Source organism: Mus caroli, chromosome 9 (genome assembly GCF_900094665.2).
Source record: "Mus caroli chromosome 9, CAROLI_EIJ_v1.1, whole genome shotgun sequence".
In the NCBI taxonomy this organism is placed as follows: domain Eukaryota; kingdom Metazoa; phylum Chordata; class Mammalia; order Rodentia; family Muridae; genus Mus; species Mus caroli.
In genome coordinates this window covers 118,342,510-118,357,213 of record NC_034578.1, presented here as the reverse complement: position 1 = coordinate 118,357,213, position 14,704 = coordinate 118,342,510, and the positions used below count along the sequence as shown (strand labels likewise).

At 43.3% G+C, this 14,704-nt stretch overlaps 2 protein-coding genes across 2 annotated transcripts in view; both read right to left on the bottom strand.

Moving 5' to 3' along the window:
• Positions 1-3,314: 3,314 nt before the first annotated feature.
• Positions 3,315-5,648, bottom strand: Tmem42 (transmembrane protein 42). The gene is made up of 4 exons (XM_021172682.2): positions 5,588-5,648; positions 5,189-5,505; positions 4,476-4,622; positions 3,315-3,948 (listed from the first exon to the last, which is right to left on the bottom strand). Exons 2-4 carry the CDS (start codon positions 5,378-5,380, stop codon positions 3,814-3,816), a joined length of 474 nt encoding a protein of 157 aa, XP_021028341.1. The 5' UTR covers positions 5,381-5,505; positions 5,588-5,648; the 3' UTR covers positions 3,315-3,813.
• Positions 5,649-8,436: 2,788 nt separating this feature from the next.
• Kif15 (kinesin family member 15) overlaps positions 8,437-14,704 on the bottom strand; it is a 68,335-nt gene continuing 62,067 nt past the window's right edge. Inside the window, exons 31-35 of the mRNA XM_021172839.2 lie at positions 12,823-12,898; positions 12,330-12,367; positions 9,403-9,568; positions 9,091-9,222; positions 8,437-8,737 (exon numbers count right to left, since the gene is read on the bottom strand). Of these exons, the coding sequence (XP_021028498.1) occupies positions 8,678-8,737; positions 9,091-9,222; positions 9,403-9,568; positions 12,330-12,367; positions 12,823-12,898 (472 nt within the window). The 3' untranslated portion in view covers positions 8,437-8,677. The remainder of the gene's footprint in view (positions 8,738-9,090; positions 9,223-9,402; positions 9,569-12,329; positions 12,368-12,822; positions 12,899-14,704) is intronic.

Here is a 14,704-nt window from a genome sequence, read left to right as displayed (position 1 = left end):
ATTACAGCCCTTAGAAGTCTAAGGCAGGAAATTTGGCTGAGCTACATAATGAGACCGTCATAAAAACAAAACCAAGAGTCCCCAAGCCCAATTAAAAAAAATATCCAAGACATTTCCCCACAGAAGATACACAAGTGACTGATAAGCCCAGAAAAAGATGTTTGATATGGTTTCTCGACCACAGAAATGTAAATAAAAGCTACAGAAGACACTACAAGGATGGCTGTGATAGTGTTAACCCCACAGCCTGGGTCAGCAGGGAGGTACCGGGACCACTGTGCTGGCTCCACTCCCCGGCTGGGGTCCTCAGGAAAGGGAGCAGAGCAGCAGCAGGTATTCACCCACTCTCTCTGGCTGTGGGTGTAACCTGGCCAACTGCTCCCACTCCTGAGTGGTGGACAGCCTGCGTCCTTGAACTATGAGCCAGAATCAGCTCTTTCTCAAGTTGACTTTATCAGAGTATTTTTTCAACTGGACGAGACACTAAAATAATGGCTGTAATAATAAAAAGATGAACAAAGGTGGGGCCTTATCATGATCAAAGTATTTCATATGTATGAAAATGCCATAATTAATGTACAGTTGACACACGAACTGAGAAAGATGGCTCACAATAGTGTGGACAAACGAGTGACTGGGACCCTCAAGTGTGGATGGCTGGACCATTACATGGTGCAGCTGCTATAGCACAGTATAGTTGTTCCTCAAAGAGTTAAGCAGGAATCCTAGCACTCGGGATGTGGGTGCAGGCAGATCACTGTGAGTTTTTGGGGTCACTCGGGTCTATATAGCAAGTTCTAAGCTAGCAAGGACAACATACGGAAACTCTGTCTTAGAAATAAGAAAACAAAGAGACCAAGTTAAAATGGGTTAATTTGTGTCTTAATAATTCCATTTCTAGTTATATACTCAACAGAGTTGAAATTGTGTTTCCACAAAACATCTTGAATACTAATATTTACACCCATATTAAATAGCCCCAAAGTGAGGAAAACCCCTGTTTCAACACATGATTTCAATTCACAGACAAAATGGTCTACCTGCAAGATAGGATGGGACTGAGCCACAGAGAGGAATGAAGTATTAAAATGTGGTACATAAAAAATAAGCCTTAGAAACAGGATTTTAAGTGAAAAAATGATATAAAATATCTAGACTAAGCAAATTCTTAAAACAGAAGCATTTGTGGTCTCAGGGACTGGAGTGGGGTGGGACAAAGATGGCCTCAGGGACAGAAAGTTGCAGCTGATGTGTATGATATTCTCTGAGTAGTGAGAAATGTTCTGTAATTAATGATAATAGTTGAGAATCTTGTGGATATACTAAAAAGAAACCCTGGGTTACACCCTTTAAAATATAAATAAATAAATAATAAGTAATAATAAATAAAAACAAGAACGGAAAAGGGTAAGCACCTGATCACAGCCACAGGCTATAGAACCTGATATCCAGTCTCCAGCTCTGAAACAAACACAGCAAAACTCAAGTAATAATCTGAAATGCACATTAGTAAGCCAAATATTGTCTTGTAGCTTATTCTTTTTGCAAAAGAACCACTCTCTGAAACAAAGGCAGGGACTCTCCCAGTCTTCTAGGGTGAATGCAAAGGCATACCATGCTGCTTTCCAGAAAACGATTCATCCTCTGTAGACAAATGCTTTGATCCTGTGGTTTTCTGTATCTGTGGAGCTAATACCGAGCACCTCTATGCACTTCACAGGTCCAGATGAAGGCAGAGGCCCCCAAGGACAGTGCCTGGGTCAAGATGGACTTCTGACCTGCATGATGGCTCGCCCAGACAGACCCTACTGGTGGCTCTCAGCAACTTTCAATGCTTGTTCTTTTTGTTTGTTTGTTGTTTTAATTCATTTTATGTGTATAACTGTCTGCACATATGACTGAGTGGCATGTATGTGCCTAGTGCTAGAATAGGTCAGAAGAGGGCATCAGCGGTACCAGAACTACAGTTACAGATGGTTGTGAGCCACCATGTGGGTGTGAGATATTGAAGGGCACAGGTCCTTTGCAAAAACAGCAAGTGTTCTTAACTGCTGAGCCATCTCTCCAGTTTCTCACGCTTGGTCTTGATTAGTGCCTGGCCCACATGGGAACCCACCTTGTGGGGCCTTGGATGGATTTCTTCTTCCTCAGAGGTAGAATGAAGGGATTAACATAGACCATCACATGGAACATGGAGCCCTTACAGACAAGGAAGTGGCTAGTGACAAGAGGGTTTTGAGACTTGTTACAATGTGGGACAGTTTCTTTACCACTGCAGTGTCTCTGGTCTTGATTTGCTGATGTGAGAGTGAGACAGTGATCAGTGATGAGGATTAAGAATGAGGCTTAGGGCTGGAGAGATGGCTCAGTGATTAAGAGCTCTGACTGCTCTTCTGAAGGTCATGAGTTGAAATCCCAGCAACCACATGATGGCTCACAACCATCCATAATGAAACCTGATGCTCTCTTGCAGTGTGTCTGAAGACAGCTACAGTGTACTTACATATAATAAGTAAATAAATATTTAAAAAAAAAAAAGAATGAGGCTTAAAGAAAGAAGGCAGGGATGAACGTCGCCCTAGCACTTGGGAGGCAGAGGCAGGCAGATTTCTGAGTTTGAGGCCAGCCTGATCTACAAAGTGAGTTCTAGGACAGCCAGGGCTATACAGAGAAACCCTGTCTCGAAAAACTAAAAAAAAAAGAAAAGAAAAAGAAAAAAGAAAAAGGAATGAGGCTTAGAGAAAGAAGGCAGGGCTGACTATCGCTCTAGCACTTGTTAGCTGTGTGTTGGACAAGTTCTCCACTGGCCCCTGAGACTTGGTTTCACCTAAAACATCTTCCTCATGGAGTGGTCAGGACGGTTTTGGGTTTTTTTTTGTTTGTTTGTTTGTTTTTGTCCTGGATCCCTTGAGAGTTTAAAGGAGTTTAGACCTAGGAGCAGAGGCTGTTGCAAGGAGCCGGGCAAGTAAGAGAGTGCGGGGCAGAGGGGAGGGCAAACACAAAAGCACACAGCAGAACCAGACCTTATGGACTTGCAAACCTTCCCATACTAGCTGTCTGGCGGGGATTCAAGTATGTAGGGACAGAGGAGATAGGAAGAGAGGAACTACTGTAGGAGTGTGAGAGGTTTGGTCACAGTTAGCAGAAGCAGTGGATCTGTGTCAGCAAGCTCTTCCTGTCACCTGTCCAGATGAATATGGAGAAAATCTCCATTTGTACTCACTATCCCCACTACCCCAGTTCTGAGAACTCACCTACCTGGGTGCAGGCCCTTACCTCCAAGTTGGAAAAAAAGCCTCAAATTCCATACCCAGTAGCTTTAACTTACAAGTGTTTATTAGCCCAAGTTCCCTTCTTTTGCTGTAGATTCATAGGCATCACGGACCAACTGAGGCATGACACATTAAGTTTTTTTTTTTTTTTCTTCAGAAAGCCAACTGCCAGTGCTGGGGTACATGAAGGGCAGGATTCTAATCACATGTTTGTTTGTTTTTTCAGGCACCTGCCATGTTGCCGTGCAACCCACGATCACAGTCTTCCAGGATTCTCTGGTGCACAAGAATCAAGGCACTATACCAACACTGAAGGACTTGGGCCTCATACTGTGGTGGTTATCTTCCCCTTACAGGAGCTAATGCTTTAACTTTCCAGGCTGTGAGGAGGTCAGAGGCCAGTGGCTGGTCCACCATCTCCCTGTGGCTGACAGTTAAGGGCTGCACTCCCAGGCTGCCCCGGAAGCAGCCCGACTTGTCAACCCTTGGTTGGGTATCATGGTTCTCTTTACAGTGGGTCTGGTCTATCCACCGACTGGCCTCACTGCTCCTTGCTCTCCTTCCAGGTGGGTGGAAACTTCCTGTGGATCAGGGTGAGCCCACAGAGGATGAGGAACACCCCTCCCCACCACAAGATCTCCTGGCACTCTCCATACAGCAGGTAGCCTAAGATGGCCTGTGGAAGAGACAGCTGTAAGGGACCTGGCCTACCCTGGTAGGCTCCACCATTCCTTGGCTGATTTCTTCCTGCGGGGCTGGAGGCCAAAGTCTGGTGCTTTGCATCCAGCAACCACCTTCATGATCAATCCACGTATTTCTGTCTCCTCTGTGGACGTCAGAGGTTACCCCAGTTGAGCACTGAGGCTCAGCAGGCTAGCAGGTAGGGCCAGTACATAGCTAGTACCCAGTAATCATAAACCCAAGTTAAGCTGTCTTCCAATTCAAGACTGGGTTCCCTTGACCAGACCCCCTAGACCCCCTAGCTAATGTTAGAGTTCTTGATAAAGGATTGAGATAGCTGGTGTTATCCCAGACTGACATAGGTTTCACTCCTAAGTTTTCCATGTTTAACTGTTCCTTGCCTGGAGACAGTCCAACCTCTGTTTTACCCCCTGTCCTTTTCTAGAGCCTGGAAAATCAGGGGTTTCCCAAGGACAACTAACTCACCAAGAACCCTAAGAACAAGGTCACCAGGCTACTCACCGAGCAAAGTATGTTCGAGAAAGTCACTGTGACAGATGCAATGGCTGAAGACATAGAGAAACTGAGCCCCCGGCTAAAGAAGGTCCACATCAGAGAATTGGCGCTTGCCATGGCAACGATGCCTAAGACACATAAGCCAATATTGACCTGCAGGAGAAAGTGTCACTGAGCTACAACCACCATGGGCATAGCCTTGAAAGACTGGGAGATCTTTACACGTCTCATACAAAGCATATGCGGACCCTGACTGACAGACAGAGGAATTTGCCTGCAGACAGGGGGGAGGGTTATCTTCCACGAACACCTCAAATTTCTTGTAGCTGAGTAGCCTTCTGGAAAGATATGACTTTACAAAAGGGCTGTAAATCGCCAGAAATCTATATCAAGCAGTCCCCTGTTCAGGTCAGGATCGAATTCTCCGATGCAGAAGCTGGCTTGACCATAGGCCCACCTCCACAGGCGCTCAGTCAGAACTCTTGCCAAGGACAGGAAGAGATGGGCAACCGGTTATCCCACCTTAGGTGTCACGTGCTAAAAAAAGCTGTGGCAAGGGGACTTAAACTGAGAGGTGGGCTTGGAAATCCTCCCCCAGGAGGCAGTGCCTAAAACCAGGTGGTCCAACATGGGCGCAGGCGGGAACCCAGGTTAAGCCGCCCTCCTCCCCGCCCCGCCCTCCGCCCCGCCCCGCCCCCGCGTGGCGCCCCGGGCCGCACCTGGCTCCCGAAGGCCAGCTTGGCGGCGGCGGCGGCCAGAGCCCCGAACGCCCCGGCGCACAGACAGTTGAACACGCCCCAGAAGCGGCGCCGCATCGCGCCTTTCTGTAGGTGAGCGGGTAACTCCACGGGTGAGTCAGGGTAAGCGGCCGCAGACACGGCGGCACCCGAGGACTGCGGACCGGCCGCCATGAGGCCCGCCGCGCCCGCCACGGCCGACTGCCACGCACGCCGCCACCCGCCGTGAGCCCGGCTAGGGCGGAGCCAGGCGAGTGAGGCGAATCTGCTGCAGTGGGGAGTCCGGAGCCGAGCCGCACCTACAAATGAAAGGAATCTGGAGCTGATACCCCGCAGCGTATGCAAACCCGCGACTAAGGAGAGCCTGCGGCTCAGGCGAACCTGGGGGATGGGAATCCGGTAGTGAGGACCATGCGCCACTGAAGGGAACGTGCTACCGAGAGCTGCTGACTGTGAGAGAGGAATCTGCTGACGTGAACTTGGGGAGGAGGGGAGTTTATCTCAGAGGAGAACCTGCGGCGGAAGTAACCTTGTTTCTGAAAGAGCCCTGCAGTCTAGGGGAACCTGCTACTGAGAAGACGGGGACGTCTGTAGCTCGGTATCTGCCACTTTACATGGATGCGCACCTAAAATGCTAATCCTGAAGCCAATCTGCACCTTCAAAGCACCTCTGCTCTCTTGTGGACGCAGGGGATGATGGATCTGGTGACCGGCCGCTTGAGACAGAACGTTGTTTGGGAAAACTGCTACGAGAATAACGTTTGTTGTTCTGCCTGGACCATCAGAAGCACAGTCACTTCTAAGTTCGTGTAAAGTAATTGAAAACAACAAAAAAATTGAAAAAACAACTAAAAAAACCCCCCAAACAAACCGTAAAATGTCATCTACTGTCGGTAATTCCAGATGCTCAGTATGCTGAGGCAGTTAGTGGTCATCCTGAGCAATTTAGGGAGACATTGTCTCACTTGAGAGGGCTGGCAGCCAGGCATGGTGGCACACACCCGTAATCCTAGCACTTCTGAGGATGAGGTAGAATTACTGAGTTTGAGGCCAGCCTGACCAACAGAGAGGTATTAAGCAAGTCAAGGACTTTTTGAGACTATCTCAAAAAGTTTTGTTTTTGTTTTTTTTTTTTTTTTTAAATAAAGGAGAGTTGGGGATATAGCTCAGTGCTTCCATAATACATGAAAAATCCTGAATTCAGTAAATGGCAGTGTGTATGAATATATGTTAGGGATACATTTCCTTAAAAGAGAGCCGGAGACATGTATAACTTGATCTAAGTGTGGTGGTTGGTACACATGAGGAAGCAGAGGCAAGTGGATCTCTGTGAGTTCGAGAACAGACTGCTCTAAATAGCTCTACATAGCCAGGGCTACACAGCAAAACTTGTTTTGTTGATATATAAAATACAAATAATATAGGTATGGGACTTGGAAGAAACACTTTATTCCCTGTTAAAGAGCTTTTTCATGGACATTCTTACATGCTATCTTGCTTCTCATGCGGGTGGTTTTGTGGCTGAAATAAAAGGATGGATTACTGGGGCTGGAGAGATTGCTTAGCAGTTAGGCAGCTTGCAGCCTTCCCACAAGTGCCTCCCAACCTCATACCTCCAGGGGTTCCAGTATTCTTTTCTGGCCTCCAAAGGCACCTATCCTCATGTACATATATATACCTGAACACAGATACACATAATACATAAAATTAAATTTTAAATAGAAAGCATAGATTATCCCAATTAGTCCTATGTGGTATAAACCACTCCAATTTGCAGATAGACTCAGGGGTACTCATTGTACTATTCCACTTAATAATGGAGATAGTGTGTGGCAACAACTGATAGGAGACGCTAAAACAAATCTAAGCTGCATTTGTCAAAGACTTTATCCCATGGATTATAAAGGTAATAGAGTGCTCTTAACAGAAGTGGCCTTCATGTTCTGGCAGAGTTAGGTAGGTAAGACAACTATTCACACATCTTATGCATGCTCTGTAGAGAAAAGGTGGGCAACAGTGGATGGTCTAGCTATATGACTTCCAAAATTAGTGATACAAACCAAGGAAAGTTAGGGAGTTGATTTAGGGTATTATTTGTGTATCCATGTCAGAACTTGATTAGCCTGGGTGTGATGGTGTGTAACTAAAATCCTAGGACTTTGGAGGCAGAGGCAGGGGGATCAGGAACTTAAGGGAGTTTAAAAGCAAACCTGGATTACATGAGACCCTGCTTCTCCTATAGTTTTGGTTACTATGGCCCTCAAAACTAGGGCTGGAGAGTTAGCTAAGAGATTAAGAGCACTTGTTCTTGCAGAGGACCTGGGTTTGGTTCTCAGAACTTGAATGGTGGCTCACAACCACTAATAACTAATTCTAGGAGATCTGACTCCCTCTTCTGACTTCAAAGGATACTAGGCACACATGTGGCACATGTACATACACAAAGGCATAGTATTTATACACATTGTTTTAAAAAAAAAGATTTTATTTGAAAAACTGGACATGTAGAAAATGGCCATAACAGTTACAAAACAAACCAACCTATATGAACAAGTTCAATACAAAATAGCCATCGGATTCACAGTGAGTTTGTACTGGCTATTTTTGTGTCAACTTGACACAGCTGGAGTTATCACAGAGAAAGGAGCTTCAGTTGAGGAAATGCCTCCATGAGATCCAACTGTAAGGCATTTTCTCAATTAGTGATCAAGGGGGAAAGGCCCCTGGTGGGTGGTGCCATCTCTGGGCTGGCAGTCTTGGGTTCTATAAGAGAATAGGCTGAGCAAGCCAGGGGAGGCAAGCCAGTAAAGAACATCCCTCCATGGCCTCTGCATCAGCTCCTGNTCNCTGACCTGTNTGAGTTCCAGTCCTGACTTCCTTTGGTGATGAACAGCAGCATGGAAGTGTAAGCCGAATAAACCCTTTCCTCCCCAACTTACTTCTTGGTCATGATGTTTGTGCAGGAATAGAAACCCTGACTAAGACAGAGTTTATCAAAGGTGAATCTAAGAAGAAAAGGACCTACTGGCCGTGGTGCTGCACACCTTTAATCCCAGCACTTGGGAGGCAGAGGCAGGTGGATTTCTGAGTTTGAGGCCAGGCTGGTCTACAAAGTGAGTTAGTTCCAAGACAGCCAGAGCTATACAGAGAAACCCTGTCTCGAAAAACCAAAAAAAAAAATTAAAATAAAAAAAAAAAAAGAAGAAAAGGACCTGACTAGAATTCACCAGAGACCTCAGCTACAGACTTTATTTTAAGGGTCTTCCAGAATGTACACATGACTTGGAATGCATTGTTACTTAACAGGCTGCGAGTTTGCATGCAGAATATCCATCGGAACACTAAGGATTAGTGCGCACCATGATTCATAATTAAGGTCTTTTAGTTTAGTTCTACCATGTGCGCAAATACAATCTCACTTTTAAAGAATCAATCTAAACAAAGTGATGTGTATGAAGATAGCTGGGATCCTTAGAATTCCTTCTTTTTTTCTTTCAAAAATAGATTTTCAGCACGCAATTTTTCTGTCTCCTGTAATTAAAAAAAAAAGGAAATTAAGTATCTAATTATTATAGATGTTTTCTTAACTCATTAAGTATATATTCAAATTAAAGCTACAATGTTTAATTTATAAGTTAATATTAAATATCTGGCATCTAAGAGAACTTAACCTGAATTACCAGTATTATTGGGTGGCTCACACACACTTATAATCCCACCCCCTGGGAAGGCTGAGACAAGAGGACTGCTGTGAGAGTTCTGTTTCAGACTAGATTTCAAAGTGTGACACTGTCTCAGAAAACCCAAAGTGAAATAGCAGTGACAATTTTCTTTACTAAACTCTCTTTAAAATCACCATTTATTGAGAATAGTTTCAGTTTTACCTCAGTAAGCCTGATATTTTCCTTCTTCAGTCGTACTACATATTGAATCTTCTGATGTAGGTTTTGATGACCTACCAATTTTCCATTTTCCTCAGCAAGAAACTCTAGTTGCTTTTTCAGCATTTCCATTTCCTGTCAATCCAAAGATGGGAAGATCACATTATGTATCTCTTTTCAAGAGCTCCAATCAAGAGGTGGTCAAGCTTCTGTGGCCATATATCTCTGCACACTAGAGAAACTGAACCAGAGATTTGGTTTTTGCTTATTCTACTTACTCAAGTATTTCTACATAGCATGGAAAACCCAACACACCAGGAAAGTTCTCTCTCTCTCTTCATACATTTCTTCCAACTTTGACCGCAGTTGCTCCTTTTCCTGAAATGCTCTAGACTCCAAAGTTCTGGTTCGCTCAATTTCCTCGCTCATTCTGTGGCAGGCCTTCTCCTTGCTGTGAAGTGCACTCTGGACTTCTTCTAGACTGGAATAAGCATCAGGTTATGGTATTTCAAGGAAATAGAATTATAAGCAGGATTCAAACTAGATTTTTTCTTCTTCTAAGTACAGAATTTTGATTTGAAAGCATCACTGATCTTCAGGTCTCCTGTACAGTTGACAGAAGAGCATAAGCCAGAACTGGGCTGAACCTAGGTAACAGAACACTTTCCTGACATGGTCCAGACCCTTAGCTTCACCCTGAGCATGGAAGAGAAAGTGTGCTGAATATCACATATGGTTGCTTTGTTAGTCAAGACTTTCATCCTGAGAAAAACTCATCAAACCATTTTATTTATTTATTTAGAGTCAGGCTCTTGTGTAGCCCAGGCTAACCTCATAAAAATTTAATATAAAACTTAGCTTGTCCAAGTGGAGACAGAAGTAAGGTATTGTTACAGTCTGTAGGCTTTATTGTGTCTGATCTCAGAATATCATTTCTGCTTTTAAAACCCAGTCCTCAGACAATGGAACATTATCCCTTTCCTCAGGGGTGTTCATTTTTACCCACTGTATATAACACAATGGAAAAATGTAGGATTTTACTACTTTATAAAACTCTTTCAGTTTGATACAATTTCCATTGGAAACACTGTTACAATGCATACAGAATGTAACACTGCCAAGATGAGGTGTACTCAGGATCTCTACACAGGCCAGCTCAGTCTAGGGGCTGTGTTTCCAGAGCATGCTCAGAGGTACCCAAGGAGATAATGAGGGTGTTCCACATCGCTTTGGTGGGATAAAATGTTCAGATGCTGCCTCTGCCTACCTTACTGTGGGTCAGGTGTTATGGCTTGAAGATGAAAAGTTCCCTTGGGCTCATGTGTTTTCACTTGGTTCCTAGCTAACTGTCACTATTTTGGAAGATTGTGGAACCTTGAGGAAGTATCTAACTCTGGGGCCCATGACTTGAGGTTAAATGATCTGTCTGAGACAGGGTTTTCTCTGTGTAGACCTGGCTGTCCTGAAATTTACTATGTAAACAAGAATAGCCTTGAACTCAAGAGACTCACTTGCCTCTGCCTTCTGAGCACTGGGATTAAAGGTATGCACCATCAATTTTTATTGCCCAGTCATACTTCTGTTTTCTCACTGATCCCTGACTACAAATGCAATATAATAAAAACTTAGCTTCCTACTCTTGAGCCATGCCATTCACCACCATGATTGGCTATATATCAACTGGAACTGTAAATCAACATAAAAGCTTTCTTCATTTCTTTTTTCTTTTGGTCAGTATTGTATTGAAGCAGTGAGGAGGAAGTGAAGTCACTTGGCTTCTTTATGAAACTCATCTGATGTAGCAAAGAAGAACATGAGCTCATCTACTTCCCAGCAGTGGCTGACGTCTGTCATTAGCTGAGCATGAGCACTGTGAGTTCTACCTTTTCCTTGCTGGATACTGGCTTTCTAAGCCCCGAGGATGTCTGGTCTACATAATAATTTTAGGCTAGCCAGAACTCCGGGGCTACAAAATGAGACCTTGAAAAACGGAAAGAAGAAAAGCAGCAGCAGCTACTGCTGCACCATCCTATGGAGAGACGATGGTGGAACTGTAGTGGCATAATGTAGCCAGACATCCCAAAAGCAGAATGCTGGGGAATCTCAGTCCCCTATCATATGGAACTAAGTATTTCCTCCTTATGCTACTGCAGTTTGATATCTAGTTCCTAGAGCATTTAGGAAAATGTGCTGTATGTATGCCCACAGTGCAGTGTAAGCTCTTCATGCTTCAAGGACCACATATTACCAAGGACTTCTGCCACCACATACCATGCTACAAGGTCTCAAAGGATGTATCTAAATTTGCTGCAGTTCTACAAACTAGCTAGATAGTTCACCATCCTCTATGTCAGCTTAACTACTACTAGTTGGAAGCATTAAACTGCCCTTATTGTCCATGAGGAGAAAACCTCACAGCACAGTAACTCAATAATTAACTGAAGATTGCACATGTGCTTTGGTTTGTTTGTTTGTTTGTTTACTTAAAATCCCTGTTGAGAAAGTGGCATCAAGAAAAATAATTTTGATGCTAGAAGATGGCTGAGTAGTTATAATTTTAAGCACCCATAAAGGGCAGGTCACAATTGCCTGATCAGCTGGAGGGGCTCTGATGTCCTCTTTTTGGTTTCTGCAGACACTTGCATGCATGTGTGCATACCCATAAATAGACACATGCACATAAATAAAAATTTTAAAATATTAAAAAAAGACTTTGATAAACATTAATTATACTCACATATACCACAGAAGGAAAAAAGGTATTTTATGGATGTATTTTCCCTTTAGAGGAGAATTCCACCCTCAAAGAGTTCATAACTCTGTTACTCCAGTTTCAGAGGGATCTGATGACTTCTGGCCTCTGTAGGTACCATGCACATATATAGTACACAAACATATATACAGACAAAGCAAAACACCCATACACATGAAATTTAAAAAAAGAAAGAAAGAAAGAAAGAAAGAAAGAAAGAAAGAAAGAAAGAAAGAAAGAAAAGAAAAGAAAGAAAGAAAGGACGGACAGACAAACGACCGAGGTCTGGCAAGTTAGCTCTGCAGGTAAAACACTTGCTGCATGAGCCTGATGACCTGAGTTTGACACCTACAACCCATGGTGGAAGAAGAGAGCCAACTCTCATTTGTCCTCAGACCTCCACACGCTTGGCATGGCATGCATATACTCCCCCATAATAAAGTTTAGAAATATTTTAAAAAGGATTTGAACTATAAAATAGCATACTTACTTTGTTTTCATTTTCAGCATCTCTTCAATAAGTTTATTCTATAATAAAAAGGAAAACAAAAAGGTTCTTTAATATCCTTATTTTTAAAAAAAGGTGAGAGGAACAAGTCCATTTTCCTTTGTGCTAACCAAGCCAATGTCCATTTCCAGAGTCCCATATGATATACAAAGGCTACTGGTTCACAAGCATTCCAGCATGGTGCCCAGAAGACACTACACTTCTAAGGGCATAACTGTATGTGGGAAACTAGTGCTTCCTACAGAAGCACAGAGACAAGACACCTTCTTCCTTCTTTCAGTTAATGGTTAGAGCCACAGACCATGGTAACTATTCTGTGCCAGTCTCCCAAGTACTGGAATTACAGACAGATACACCTTTACTTCTCAATTATATATTAATATAGAGTTTCTAGAATAAATAACCATTAATGTTATTTATAAAAGCAATTCTCACAGAAGAACTTTCTGTAATTAAAAAAAAAAAAAAGCCATACCCTAGCAAGTCTTTCTTTGATAATCTCCTCTTCATGTTCATTCTTCAGCTGTTGACTGTCTGGATGACTCTGATCGCTGCATAGATTAGTGAGTAGACAGGGAAACATCGTCAAGTATATTCAAGAATTAATGAACATTTATTATATGTAGCTACAGCGCAGCTAACGCTTGTGATGAGTACAGATAATCAGTGTGCCCACACATGGGATAAATAGGATCCCCCCAGAACTCAGAATGATTCTTACCACTATACAAGCAAGAAGAGTACAGTGCAGAAATCTAACCAAAGCTTGGTAGAAGTTAGTGAAGAAACTTAGCTATGAGTGGCAACCTGCAGATAAACTGACTAAACGAAGGCAGACTGTCAGCAACTACAGGAGGGTCGTCTGGTATCTTGGCTTTTCCAGACTGTTAGGGTGCAGCCTCTGATGACTACCCTGGCTTCACATGTATACAAACATCAGGGACTCCCTTCACAGGAAATAAATGCTTCAGAAACAAACGAAGGGATTACAGTGTGGACTGCACATGCATCTCTGCAAGGTTGCCCGGGTTGGGAGAGTAGTTCAGTGGGCCAGCAAGACTTCACTGTGAACCTGCCTGAGTGATGTGAGCTTTGACAGGAATCTCTTATGTGGTCACAGCACAGCAGGGCTTCTCTCTTCTTTCACAAATGTAGCCTAGTCAACTGACAATGAGACTCAATGTCAAAGTCAGCCAAGGTCAAGGAAAGGAGTGCAGTGTGTGCAATGATCCATATTTAGGGGTAAGAAAAAAATACATAGTCAAGATCCAGACAATAGGGCTGGAAAGATGGCTCAGCAGTCCAAAGTACTTGCTGTTCTTCCAGAGGACTAGGGTTTGATTCCCAACATCTACATGGTGGCATATAACCACTTGTAACTCTAGTTAGTTATGGAACCCAACACTGTCTTATGACCACCCTAGGCACCAGGGACACATTGTTACAGATACACATATGGACAAAACACCTATATACATAAAATAAGATCTAGACATTATTTTAGAGCTTGGTAGCCATATAACATTACAACCGTTCAGCATGGTGACTGAAAGGAAGCAAGCCAGGCTTGGTAACATACAATGTTGATTCCAGCACTCAGGAGGGAGAGGCATGTATATCTCTGAGTTTGAGGCCAGCCAAGGCTACAGAGTGAGACAGTCTCAAAAGAGAAAACAAAAAAAAAAACAAGACAAAACAAAAAACTGGAAGGTAACTATGCACCAACAGAATGTTTTTAAGAATGGCCTGTGAACTAGATTGGGTTATAGTTTGTAGAGACCTGAAAGGAAGTGAAATAAAGTACTTTGAATTGAAATGACTTGGGAAAGTTATGTAGCTCTTCATAAGAACAGCAAGGTGCAGCGCTCATGGGAAATAGGTGAGTAGACTCGCAGATGTCAGGAGCACCTGGAGCAGCGCTTCTCAACCTTCCTAAAGCTGCCACCCTGTGACAGAGTTCCTCAGCCAGACTAACCAGAGGGCACAGAGACAGCACCCAAATTAATAAAATCATATGTGAGAAGGGAGACATGACAACAAAATATATCTTCAAATAATTATTCTGTTTGTTGAATATTAACAGTTGAAAATATTAAAATCATGTTCTATAAACATCATGGAAATATTAATTTTTCTCCCTGTGCTTGAAATTAGAACATTCTTAATGTTTAACTTCAAAGAATTTTTGCTGTTTTGAAATTTTTAGGGATCCATCCCATAATTAGCCTCCAAACGATGACACCATTGCATACACTAGCAAGCGTTTGCTGAAAGGACCCTGATATAGCTGTCTCTTGTGAGACTAGGCCGGGGCCTAGCAAACACATAAATGGATGCTCACAGTCAGCTATTGGATG